At 41.0% G+C, this 12,151-nt stretch overlaps 1 protein-coding gene across 1 annotated transcript in view; it reads right to left on the minus strand.

Annotated features, from left to right (window-relative positions):
• Positions 1-12,151, minus strand: part of VWF (von Willebrand factor) — a 144,134-nt gene that overhangs the window by 115,825 nt on the left and 16,158 nt on the right. The window contains exons 7-10 of the mRNA XM_068400423.1: positions 7,822-8,038; positions 5,591-5,713; positions 2,479-2,590; positions 270-316 (exon numbers count right to left, since the gene is read on the minus strand). Of these exons, the coding sequence (XP_068256524.1) occupies positions 270-316; positions 2,479-2,590; positions 5,591-5,713; positions 7,822-8,038 (499 nt within the window). The remainder of the gene's footprint in view (positions 1-269; positions 317-2,478; positions 2,591-5,590; positions 5,714-7,821; positions 8,039-12,151) is intronic.

Here is a 12,151-nt window from a genome sequence, read left to right on the forward strand (position 1 = left end):
TTCTATCTTGGTAAGCCAAGCAATCAAAAGAGAAATCATTCTTCTCACCAAACAGTATTTTTCATTGCTACACATAAACCTTACAGCATAATGTCTGGCTTGTCTCACAGGAACTTAGAAGTATAAACCCATCTGGCTTGTACTGGAGCAAGCAAGTAAGAACAAAGACAGATTCACTTTTTGTGGGGAAAAAATATCAGTGGGATGTAAGTGAGAGGGATGTAGGCAGGCTTACTTGTCAAAACCTGAAAAGAGTAGAGCCAACATACCTGGGCATTCCCCATTGCTGCAGATCCAGGTTCCACGTCGACAAATGCTAGGAAACATATCATGACAAGTTAGGCAAGAGTACCCGAACTCGAATCCTGTTGCAACTTTTTCCCAAATAATTGAAATATGGGTCCCTGTTTCAGGGAAATTAGACCAGTCCTCAACATCCTTTCCATCTCCCATATCCTCATTTCTTAATGTATCCATCCCTTCTTACCATCATTTGACAGCAACTGCTGGTAATAAGAGCTGGAATGATGGCAAAACTCAAGAACTTATTTTCCCCCCCACCAAAGCTCTGTGTTTAATAGTGTTTTCAACTACATTCCACTGATGTGGAATGACTTTTAAATGCAGTTCTCAAGGTATGTCTATTAATACGACAGAATCATAGTGAAAAAAGTTTGAAGGGACCTCCAGAAAAATTTGGTACTACAATCCTCAGCTCAAAGAAGGGAACTTCTGGATCAGGTGGCTCAGGACCTCGTTCATTTGAGTTTAGAAATCTCCAGGATGAAGTCCCATGGTCTCTCTGGGCAGCTGTCCCAGTGCTGCACTATCTCAGGGGGAAAAAAATTTTATTTTGTCTAAACGGAATTTCCCTTGCTGCAACTTGTGTCCTTTGCTTCTTGCTCTTTCACTGTTTGTCTCCGAGAAAAGTTTGGCCCTGTCTTATATACAACGCCTCCTTAGGCCGTGAAAGTGTCCCCATTAGCCTTTAAACAAATCTATTTCCCTTTGCTTCTCCTCATGTAATAAGCTCCCCTGCTGTGATCATCTCCAGTGTCCTCCACAAGACTCTCTCCAGTTGGTAATCCTCTCTTTTGCAGTGGGGGCCCAGCACTGACCACACTATTCCAGTCATGGCCTCATGAGTCCGTCACAGGAGGGCAATAATCCCTTTCCTTCACCAGCCAGCTAGACTTCTGCTAAAGCAGACCTTCATCAGTCTGATGGCACACTGCTGACTTAAGCTGCTCCTGCTTACTTTCCGTTTCTGTGCAAGCTGCAAGGAGGTAGATTTTCTCTGCTTTAATGTCTTTGGATGGTGGATTTAGTGCCATCCCCCATAGGCACTACTAGTAACCAGTAACATGCACTAATAGTTATTGAGATGGCTGTCATCCATGGGTCTCTGGAATACCATGTCAGTCAATCCTAGAATCTCCGAAATCAAGTAAGTTTCAAGAGGTGCTAGATTCTTCTTATTTCTTTAGTTATCCCAGCCCTTGAAAACCATTTGTGGGTAGTCAGTTTACTGAGGACAGTAAATGCAGAGCCAATGGAATGACGTTCTCCACAGCAGTATCAAATATGAATAACAGGAATCATTTTCTAACAATACAGTTTATCAGGCGGCACTGATCTCTCAAGAGCAATAAGGTCAAACAATGTGGCCAAGCTCAAAGCTGCAGACAGCTCCAGGGGAAGAGACAAAATGCTAATGTCATGGTTGGTTCATATTCTGTGACACATGGTGCAGGTAATAAAAAACTTCTGGTTTACAGGGATGATGCATAGACTGTCTTTCTTCTGTATATGGTGACTTTAACTGAGTCCTCCTTCTGTGCTCTTATTGGAAACATCTGGGCACAGAGTTGTCTGAACTCCTTCCACAAATATGTTCACACTTATCAGATGTGTTATCACACATAACCAGATCAGGAATACATTACTCATTCCCCTTCCTTTCTTCAAACAGCTAGCCTTCCCCTTCAGGCTGGTATTCATGAGTGAAATAAAAATCGTGAGCCATGCAGCTGGGAAGGTTCATTAGCTTTGCAAGAAGTTCCAAGCATATGCCTGAGCTAACTCCTCTTGGAAAGAAATGGGGTTTAGAGGTTAAATAAATGTAGGAAGTCAAAACAAAGACACCACTGCTGACACTAACCAGGCATGGGAACCTGCTGGTCTGTCTTATCCACAGGAAACAGGTAGTTCTCTGCTGTTTGAAGGAGTATGACCCTCACATTGTTCTATCAGATCAAATACCCCTTTAAAAGCAGAGCTGATTTTGTCTTTGTGAACAGCTCACTTCTTGTAAGGGGCTGGCATTTCCAATAAGAGAGCAGGTCCTTTGCCAATGAAAGGAAATTTTTAAAAAGGAGAGAGAGAGATTTCTAGAAAGATCATCTAAAACAGTCACTAAATAGTGTGCAGTACTTATCTAGAGCAATAGCAACCACACCAGAGCAACACTGAATTTACCATGAGTTGCAGTCCTGGGAAATGGTGAAGCCAGGAGGATAATGTTTTCCAGAGCGGATGCAGGAGCAGTCGGAGCTTTCAATGCAATGCTCACCGTCAAGCAGCTTCCCCTCTGGATAGATCAGGTAGCAGCAGATACACATGCCACACACACAGGGACACAAACATAAACATGATTAGATTTTCTAGTTCTTCGTATACTTTGGCAAGACTTCATATGCATTGTTATCCATAGTTAGTCACAGACAGCAATAAAAAAGAATGAGGCTCGCCAAAAAGCCTCGCAGGGACTGGTGTCTACTTTCCTTCAAGTGCTGCCTCTCCTTCAGATGTGCTTGAGCAGAGCATTTCTGGTGCTCTTTTCTTAGCCAGTCCCTGAGTCCAAGACACATATATTGGAACATACATGAGTCAAGTACAGGGAGCACAATCAAGCTTGATCAGAGCTGGTCTAGAAACCTGACTGAAAAATACATGCACTTTACTGACTGCAGTAAAGGGTGTGCAGAGAGGTTTTGTATTTGTCATAAGAAGACAGAAGAGGAGACAAAGGAGGGAATGAAGGAACAAAGTTGGACAACATAAAAGTCTAGCAGACAGGGTCTGAGAGAAAGAAACACGGAGCTGTGGTTTTTCTTTTCAACTTCTGCAGAAGCAAAAAGTGAAAGGGCTAACTTCCCAACTTGGATCCAGCTGCTGAGGTTTCCATATTACACAGCTATAATTCCCTACTGTATATATAGAGTATTTTATCTTATAAAGATAAACGGAGGCACAGATGAGTTACAAGACTTGTCCGAGATTGCACTATAAGCTAGTAGTAGAAGAAAGGACAAGTTTCCTTCTCTTACATCCCCATGTTGATAGATAGTCAATATTTCTCTGTTTTTAAAAGAGCTGCTGTAGCAAAACATTCTGATTGCTGAAAACTCTTCTCCCTCCTCTTTGAAGGACTCTTTCCAATTGGTTGCAGAGATTTTGGCCCTTTTCCCTGGTAACTGCAGTCACCACTGACAGGGAGACACAGGTAAGTCCCCTTTCTCGCATTCTTGCCATAGAGCTGTCTGGAAAGATCTTTACCGTTGAGAAAATCCTTCCAGTGAGAGATACTCAAAACAAGATCTGAGCATTTAAGAGCAGTGCGGCTCTCCGGAGAGCACAAGAAAACAGAACGTCCACCTTTTTTTCCTGGTAATAGTAATTTCATTTACAGCAATTAAAGTAACTGTGTGGTGCATTTAAGGGGTGGAGGGAAAGACACATTAGTTGAACAGATCTTTTTTTATTCTTGGAGCACTAGAGGGAAGCTAAGAGAAGGTATAATCCTCATCCTAAATCTCTAATTCCTCTATTCATCTGTGAGATCCTCCTGGCTCTCTGTGAAACTCAAATCAAAGCTCTTCCCTTTTGACTGTGTACCAAATAACAGTAAAAGTTTTTAACTGATGATTCTTATTTCTTTTCATAGAATCATAGGATAGTTTGGGTTGGGAGGGACCTTTAAAGGTCATCTAGTCCAACCCCCCTGCAGTGAGCAGGGACATCTTCAACTAGATCAGGTTGCTCAGAGCTCCGTCCAACCTGACCTCGAATGTTTCCAGGGATGGGGCATCTACCGCCTCTCTGGGCAACCTGTTCCAGTGTTTCACCACCCTCGTCATGAAAAACTTCTTCCTTATATCTAGTCTAAAACTACCTTCTTTTAGTTTAAAACCATTACCCCTGGTCCTATTGCAACAGGCCCTACTAAAAAATCTGTCCCTATCTTTCTTATAAGCCCCCTTTATATATTGAAAGGCTGCAATAAGGTCTCCCCAGAGCCTTCTCTTCTCCAGGCTGAACAACCCCAACTCTCTCAGCCTTTTCTCGTAGGAGAGCTGTTCAATCCCTCAGATCTTTTTTGTGGCCCTCCTCTGGACCTGTTTCAACAGGTCCATCTCTTTCCTGTGCTGAGTTTCATACACTTCTTTCTACTCATCTACTTGTTCCTCATGCAGTACCCTTTCTATTGAGCTGTTTCTCTGCTATTCAGTTCCTGTCCCCATAGACCTTTCCTGTGATGAACTCACCAGTGCAACTACCAAAGGAAGAGTATAGCCAGAGTCCTTGTGCAGCCAGTGGATTCATCTCCTTCAGCTTTTCCCAACACTCCCAGGACTGCACAAATATAACAGCTAGGTCCTTCACAACAAAATAAGAACCTGTGCCTAGTTACATCACCTGTCATCCTCTATGTGCACCTTCCCATGTCCTGACACATGATAGCTTTGGACCTTTAGTAAGTAAGAGACTGGCAACTAAAAGGGAAAATACTAAGCTCCAAATGACTGGGAATGTTTTAGAATGCAATTAATGACCCCTCAAACAAGACTGACGTCATCACTGTCTTGTTTTGGAAACTAAATTATGTTCTCAGTAAACCTCCGTCACGCTTGGTATCTTGTACAGCGGGACAGTAAATACCTCTGTGCATTTGCACAAAGTCCAGATTTGAAGGGTGAAATGCAGAGATAGTCCTATTAAAAACAAACAAACAAAACCCCCTCTCCTCCTGCAGTTGTCTTAAGTACAATAGACAGAGGAGGAAGACTGAAAAAAAACCCAAAAGTGGTGGTTGGGCTGCACCCTTTAAGCCAATCAAATCTCCTGTATGAATGATTCAGTAAGTGAAATCATTCATCTGAAATCTTGAAGATCTTTGGAATTACAGCACAAGCTGTACATGTACTGGTTTTCTGTAAGAAACTCCTTCAGTATATTCTCTGTTCTTTCTTCCTCTAACTGGATGCTTCTAACCAAAAGCAATTCAGAAGGAATCTAGATACGTCAACAGTAAGTGGTCCCTCACCAAGAAAGAAAGGCGATCCTAGAATATTAGATGGTGCTGATTTTCACAGAAACATTTACTTTTTAGTTGGGTTTAAAAAATAGCCCTTTCATGAATAAGCATACAGGCAGTATAGAAACTGTTATTCTAGGGCATGGTCCCAGAAAAGAGAAGTGTTTCTGATTTCGGGAAAATTTGAGGAAAGACACAGCTTTCCTTCTTCTAATAAAATAGCTAGCATCACTGTCAAATGTTTCTCTGTAAATAACCCAGTAAATAAGTTACCAGGGCAGCTGCAGCCATCAAAGCATTGTCCATGACACACTTCATTGATATTCAGGCTCTGGCAGGTTTTGGCACAAGGGGATACACATTCCTTGTACTCCATGCCAACTGGACATCTTGGCCCTGAAACAATTAAAAGAAATTAGAAATGCAAATTCCTCAATAACTCTTAAATAAATAATCCCTTAATTATCAAAGGCTGAACCACAGAGACACCAAAGAGGTCATATCCTCTCCAATCAATGAATTCTTTTTCAGAAGCAGAACATTTAAGAAACATTTGATTTTCAGTTTACTGCAATATCATCATCTGTCAGGTTCTGTAGCAAATATTTAGAGGTTAAAGTCAATTTCTTTTGTAATAACTAAAACCAAGCGCATTAAGAACAATCAAACATGAGGGGAAGTTTTGCAACAATATCGAGGTAATTTGGATACACAAGCATGTTCTCTACCTTTAAGCTATGCAGTTACTCCACTCATTTGCAAAATTACACTGCTTCATGTTTCCAGAGAGAACTAGGAGACAGTTAAGACTCTGAGATCCCATCCTCCTTCTTCCAGAGAACTGCCAGCACAGGATGACACCCGTGCTGTGGTATCTTCACTGCTGTCATTATCTAGGTTAGGCTGTTACGCAAGCACACACTATAGCCATCCCTTCATTTTGATGCATAGACACCCTGCAAGACTGCATGGGCATGGAGATGGAAGAAAAGATTAGAGCCTTCCCTTTCCCAGCAAATCCTCTATTGAAGGAGGTGGGAGGGTAACGAAGGAGTGGTCTTGCCCTCTGTGGTTCCAGGGCTGGGGCATGAACCCACATTAGTACAGCACGCCCAGCACTAGAACCCTTCCAAGGCCGCAGAGAATTTCATGCCTCCAATACAACTATCATCATCATTTCCTGAGAAAGCATCACAGCACAGATGAAGGGTGATGGAAAATTAAGCTCCTGCTGTGGCAGCAGGCCACCTCTCTTTTTCCTGACTCAGAAAAACATGGTTTGTGAAGCCAAGGGTTAGAAATGAGCTCTAAAACTCATGGGAACACAGAGGGGTTAATTTCACTCATGGTTTTAGCTGGATTTACTAACAGCCCTAGCAAAAATGGGTTCTCTGGCTTGCACTCTGAGCAAGGATACAAGTTTTCATCAGATCCCTTTTATGTCCCAGTGGAAAGGTAACAAATTACTGCTAGAAATAAGACTCTCCTCTGTTGTACAATCCGTTGAAAAAGTGGTTGGCAATATCTTCCTGCCCTAACCATAATCTGAAGGCACAGTTTTCTTCAGTGGTTGCCAATAGCAGAATATCTTTACCAGAGAAGAGTGTTGTCAGTATAAATCAGTCACGTTACCCCATGAAATCAATTTAGATAAACATCCTGAGAAAATGTCCTCCAGTGTGATGTAGAAAGAATGAGAAAAATCATTGAGAACATGATATCAGAGGATTGAAATTTTTTTTTAGTATTCATTTGTGTGTTCACATATTTAACTGAAGTTCTCCAGTGGAAGTATATGTGTGTATCAATGCTGGGTGCAAACATGACCTTTCCTTTATAAAGGCAATCCGTCCCAGTCAATCTAAGTACTTCCTTGTTGCAAAATCTTAGCAGAGATGCAATCAGGGCCTCTGACCTCAGCAAAATGGAGCTAATAAAGGCAGCATTTCAAGATGCAATCAGGATCTCTACCCTGGACAAAATTTGGCTAAAAAAAGCAACATTTCAATTTCAATATAATTCTTTCAAGCAAATAAAGGATGAAATAATTGTCTTTACCAAAAAATGTTAAGGAAAGCCTTTCACAAGGATGCTGACTTACAAGTACAGGCTGGATAACATCACATATCTAAACCATACGTGAAATAGCTCATAAACATTCAAGTCTATACCTTTGTCTGTCAAATAAGTCTTCACTGACTTTGTATACCATGATAGGATCTGTAGAAGTTCAGGATCTTCTTCTTATATGGTTCAAACAATCCTACCTTAGGGACAACTTCTAGAAAAAGGTGGGTGATGGAGAGCTGAAAAGGGGAACGAGCAAAGGCACTTCAGAAAAATGGAAGTGACAGGTACTTCAGATTTTAACCTGCCATGCCTGAATCAACCTGAATCAACATCCTAAAAAAGCATAAATTGCTTTTAGCTGCAGAACATAAATCTGCAAGACAGGCACGATCTCATTTGGGATAAGCAGCCTAGGAATAATCCTGTCAGCTTACTGCATGAGCTCTCTTCAGGCCACCCGTCCAAAATCACCCCTTCGTGAGCGCAGCTTCTTGCGTAATCAAGGAACACTGAGCAGTGACACTCCATGCCCTGGGTACAGGCACAGATGTCTCTTTCACAGAGACTGATGTATGGTTCTGGATCAACTCGATGATGGCACCGGGAGAAGGTCATAGATGTTCTTAGCAGCTGGCAGGTTTCCATGACGTCCTGCATGACAAGTGAAGAGCAAAAGTAGAAAGAAAGAGGAAAAAAAAAGGCACAAAATTAGTTACTATAGTCTCAGGAAGAAGGGAGAAAACCCAACTTTTCCAAACACACTGTCACCACTCTTGTTAAATAACATAATGGTTATTATTTAACACCACCATGTAGTTTAATAACATCATAGTCAAGAGCTAGTAGTGAGCTACATCCATTTATTCACCACATCCATATATACACAGAGGTACATTAATATACTGATTGTTATAAAACAGAGTGTCATATAAGGGATGTTTCACGCAGAAACATGTCAGTCCATCAGTCAGCAAATGGAGGGAAGCAAAGAATGGCTTCCTACCCAGATGGTGTCTGGAGTACCAGGAAGACATGCACAGCAAGGGAGAGGAACTTACAATTGAGGTACTTAGGAAGAAAAATGACCAGGCCATATTTTGGATAATGATGGAACAGGGTAAGTTTCAGAGTGTAAGATCGAATCTGACTGGAATCCAAGGAATCAAATTTGTTTCTCACTTCTGGCCACATATTCCTGTCACTCCTGCTGGCTTGTCCAATGCATGACAGGTCAATTTAACTCAGGTAAATGGCAGAAAAATAACCCAGGGAAGAAAAGCAATTTGTTCTGTTCTTCTCTTGAGTGAAATCAGCATTGTGACAGCTAGTGTAAGGAGAGGACTGCACAGTGAGATGGGGCGGGGGGGGGCGGTACCAAGACGTCTCAGAGAGCAGCAAGCCGAGATGAAACTTAGCTGTACGTGAAACAAAACCTAAGGAAAACTTAGTTTATGGCTAAGTTCTCCAAGGGAGGCTCACAAATAGACTTTCTCTTATGTACACATTATGTCACAGTTCAATAAGTCCGAGGTCCTCAATGCAACTTTCTGAAAGGATGACACTGAGTTTAGATAAGTGGAAAAACTATTTTCTGATACAAGCCTAGCACAAACAGTTCAAACACTTGAAGCATAACTTTCTTCTACATATTTGTCAGTGTAACCATGCTGTGTATCTCAGGTGTTATACATAGTAGTTGGGAGGGGGAAGCATGTTCTTCAGAGTAGTTCACAGTAACAATGCATTACTCCTGAATACCTTAACAAGGACCTGAGGTGACAGCACATACAAGTTGCTGAGACAGAAAGTCTTGTTTTCATTTTTTGAGAGATGAAAAATGAGGAGGAAAAAAATCCCACAGAGTTAAGCAAATGTCTAGAAGCGTTCTCTGAATGGCAGATGGTATACCTGTATATGAAAACTGCTGAGCAGAAAAGACTTTTTTTTGCTAAAAGGTGTTTTGTCCAGGTGATGAGCCAAAGCTAGTACATGTCTGAACTGAGAGAGAACTTCTTGCTTATGAAAACAAACCGACCAGAAAAGTCTGGCCCATTGCTAAACTCTGAATATATTCCCGAAGCGCTCAGTGAACAACCACATACACAAAGAGGTGTTCAGCTTTCTGAGAAAGGCCTCAGGGAACTTAAAGCAATGCTAACTGAGTGCCATTAGGGAGCTGAACGTGATTGTTTTCCAGAAAAATTAGCTCCAGCCTGGAATAATTCTGATGTCCAAATAGCAGCCACCATGCTGAACCAGCTGTAAGAAAAGACTAGAAGGAAAGGGAGCAGGAACTGCATAAATGGTGGTTGGTGCTGCTCTAAGACTACACAGAAGTACAAGAAAGCTGAAAAAATGCCTTAAGGGTGGAAGTAACAACAACAGAAGCAGCCAAAAAAGCTATTAAAGCAGAGCTTCAAGATGAAACTGATATAACTGAAAGTGAGATCAGAGCCATTCAGAGGATGAGCAGTCCAGCAACTCCTGGAACAAAGCCTTGATCCAGATGCTAACATGCAACAGAAAACCAGTATATGCAATAAGCCCGATTAGGTGCTGTGTTAATAAGTGTTCTTAGTAAGGTAATAACCTTGTTAAAAAGGTAATGCACCTCAACTGTTACTTTGCAATAGAACTCAGACTCTGTATATTCCACTAAACACAAGGCAACAGTAAAAATAGTAGAAAATCTTTTATGGCCATCTTTACTACATACTAGTAAATGTGAGATGTGAAAGTGACTTTAAAAAAAAAAAAGATTCCACAAAAAGCCCCACATTAAAACCCTTTTCTTTTTTCCTACAGTGTTCTTTGGTCTTTGTCTTGTTCAATACCACCATACGTAATGACTGAGCTCTAGCTGATTATCAAGAAACCAAGCAATATATGTTAGAAATTTCTTTTTCTCTATGTAAAGGTTTTCGTGCCATTCAAATTGCTTCAGATTTTCCAGTGACTTTATACAAGAAATTATAGCTCAAATTTTCCCATCTTTTAAACCTATTTCAACTATTGTGATGAATTAATGGACATAAGCTGAAATATGGGTAAATCCAAATAGATAAAAAACAAAAAATAATTTTCACCAGGAGGGTGGTCAAAGATTGGACCTAGTGTTCAGAGAGGCTGTAGAACCACCATCCTTGAAGATATTTGAAATGTGAGTGGACAAGGACCTGAGCAACCTGACCTAGGATGGCCCTGTTGCAAGCAAGGGGTTGGACTAGATGGCCTCCAATGGTCCCTTCCAACTTAAACCATTCTGCAAATTATTTTTATTTTCTCTCCTTTCTTTCTTTAAAACTCAGTGGTCAGGCTGAACTAAGAGAGTGAAGCCTCAGGCTGAATCAGCGCTTAGAGTACAAGAAGCTGTAAGATTAAAACTAGCAGAACTGACTGCAGTATCTGAAATACAGGTGAAGGTCTTGAAACTTCTCCCTTGACTTCTGCATGAGTTCTATTTTAAGTGTTTCTTTAAATGGGTGGGTGGTGTCCTGGCACTGACAACCCTTAGCAACCAAAAACTTGCTGACCTTCTTTCTGCTCCAGTCCCACCACACAGAGCTGTAGGTGGAATTTTGTACATTCTTCCAGTTTCTGTAGCACTGCCTTCTGCTGCTGCATGAACTGCATTTGTCTATTGCTTAACAATTGTCGTTAAAGAGATACAACCTAAAAAGTAACACAAGAAAGAAGAGACACCCTCTCGTTCCTTTGAATTTAAACCCTGTGGTATACAGATACACAGAAGTGTTTCTCCAGATCATTCAGGAAGGGTATATTTTGGTGCCATAACTGGGGCTAGTTTTTCAGTATACATCTTCTTATGGTTCACTCATTGAAAGGGAGAATGATTTATCCTCCCATCTTTTCAAGTAAAAAGCATCCAAAGCCAATATGTTTAGTACACCAAATGCTGGCTGTACGTTTGAGCAAACGTAACTGACGGAAATCACTTCACTTGAATGCTGATTCAGCTAAACTGTATATTTCAGGGGTAGAAAAAATGAGACTTTAGATATAGTGGGCCTTATTTTCACCCCGAAAATGTATTATAGTATTGCACATCCATGTCTTTGCTGGACCTGCTTGTGACCTCTACCATTACGAATTATGGTGCAAAAGTTGAAAACCTCTCCCACTTGCTTTCAGATCTGGGGATAAATGCTATTTCTTTACTGCATATGGAAGTACTCCATGGGATATGAGTAGGACTATTTCTTAACAATTGCAGCAAGAGCTGAAGTTCAGTAAAAGCAGAAATTAGTTGAATTCTAATTTCAGCTTACAATTGCAGTCACTTTCACATCTAAGATGCTACAGATATAATTTCCTAATAAGAACAAAAAAAAAAGAATACAGTGAACTGTGACCTCCATGCTCCATTTCTATTAAAGGTGAAATCTAGAAAATAAAGGTAACATCTAGGAATGCATAAATCAATCGTAATACTTTAAAATATATATATTTTTGTTTTCAAAGCTGCCTCATTACCACAGTTACCCACTTCACTCCATGTTATTCCTCAAGATCCATGTTACCCATACTGTTGGTCATCTGAGAGGCTATTAGGTTGCAGTATTTCAATGAACAGGTAGCCTAAGTCATCACATTCGAGTGGTGAAAAAATTGATCAGACAACACAGAGATGCTCATTCTTTTTGGTAACTATTTAAACAGCAGCCAGAGAGGGCAGGGCATGGTAGGGAAGCTGAAGCACCCTCCCTCCACCACTGCCCAGTTTGGCATGTTCTCCAGATCACA

This window comes from Nyctibius grandis, chromosome 5 (genome assembly GCF_013368605.1).
Source record: "Nyctibius grandis isolate bNycGra1 chromosome 5, bNycGra1.pri, whole genome shotgun sequence".
NCBI classification, from domain to species: Eukaryota; Metazoa; Chordata; class Aves; order Nyctibiiformes; family Nyctibiidae; genus Nyctibius; species Nyctibius grandis.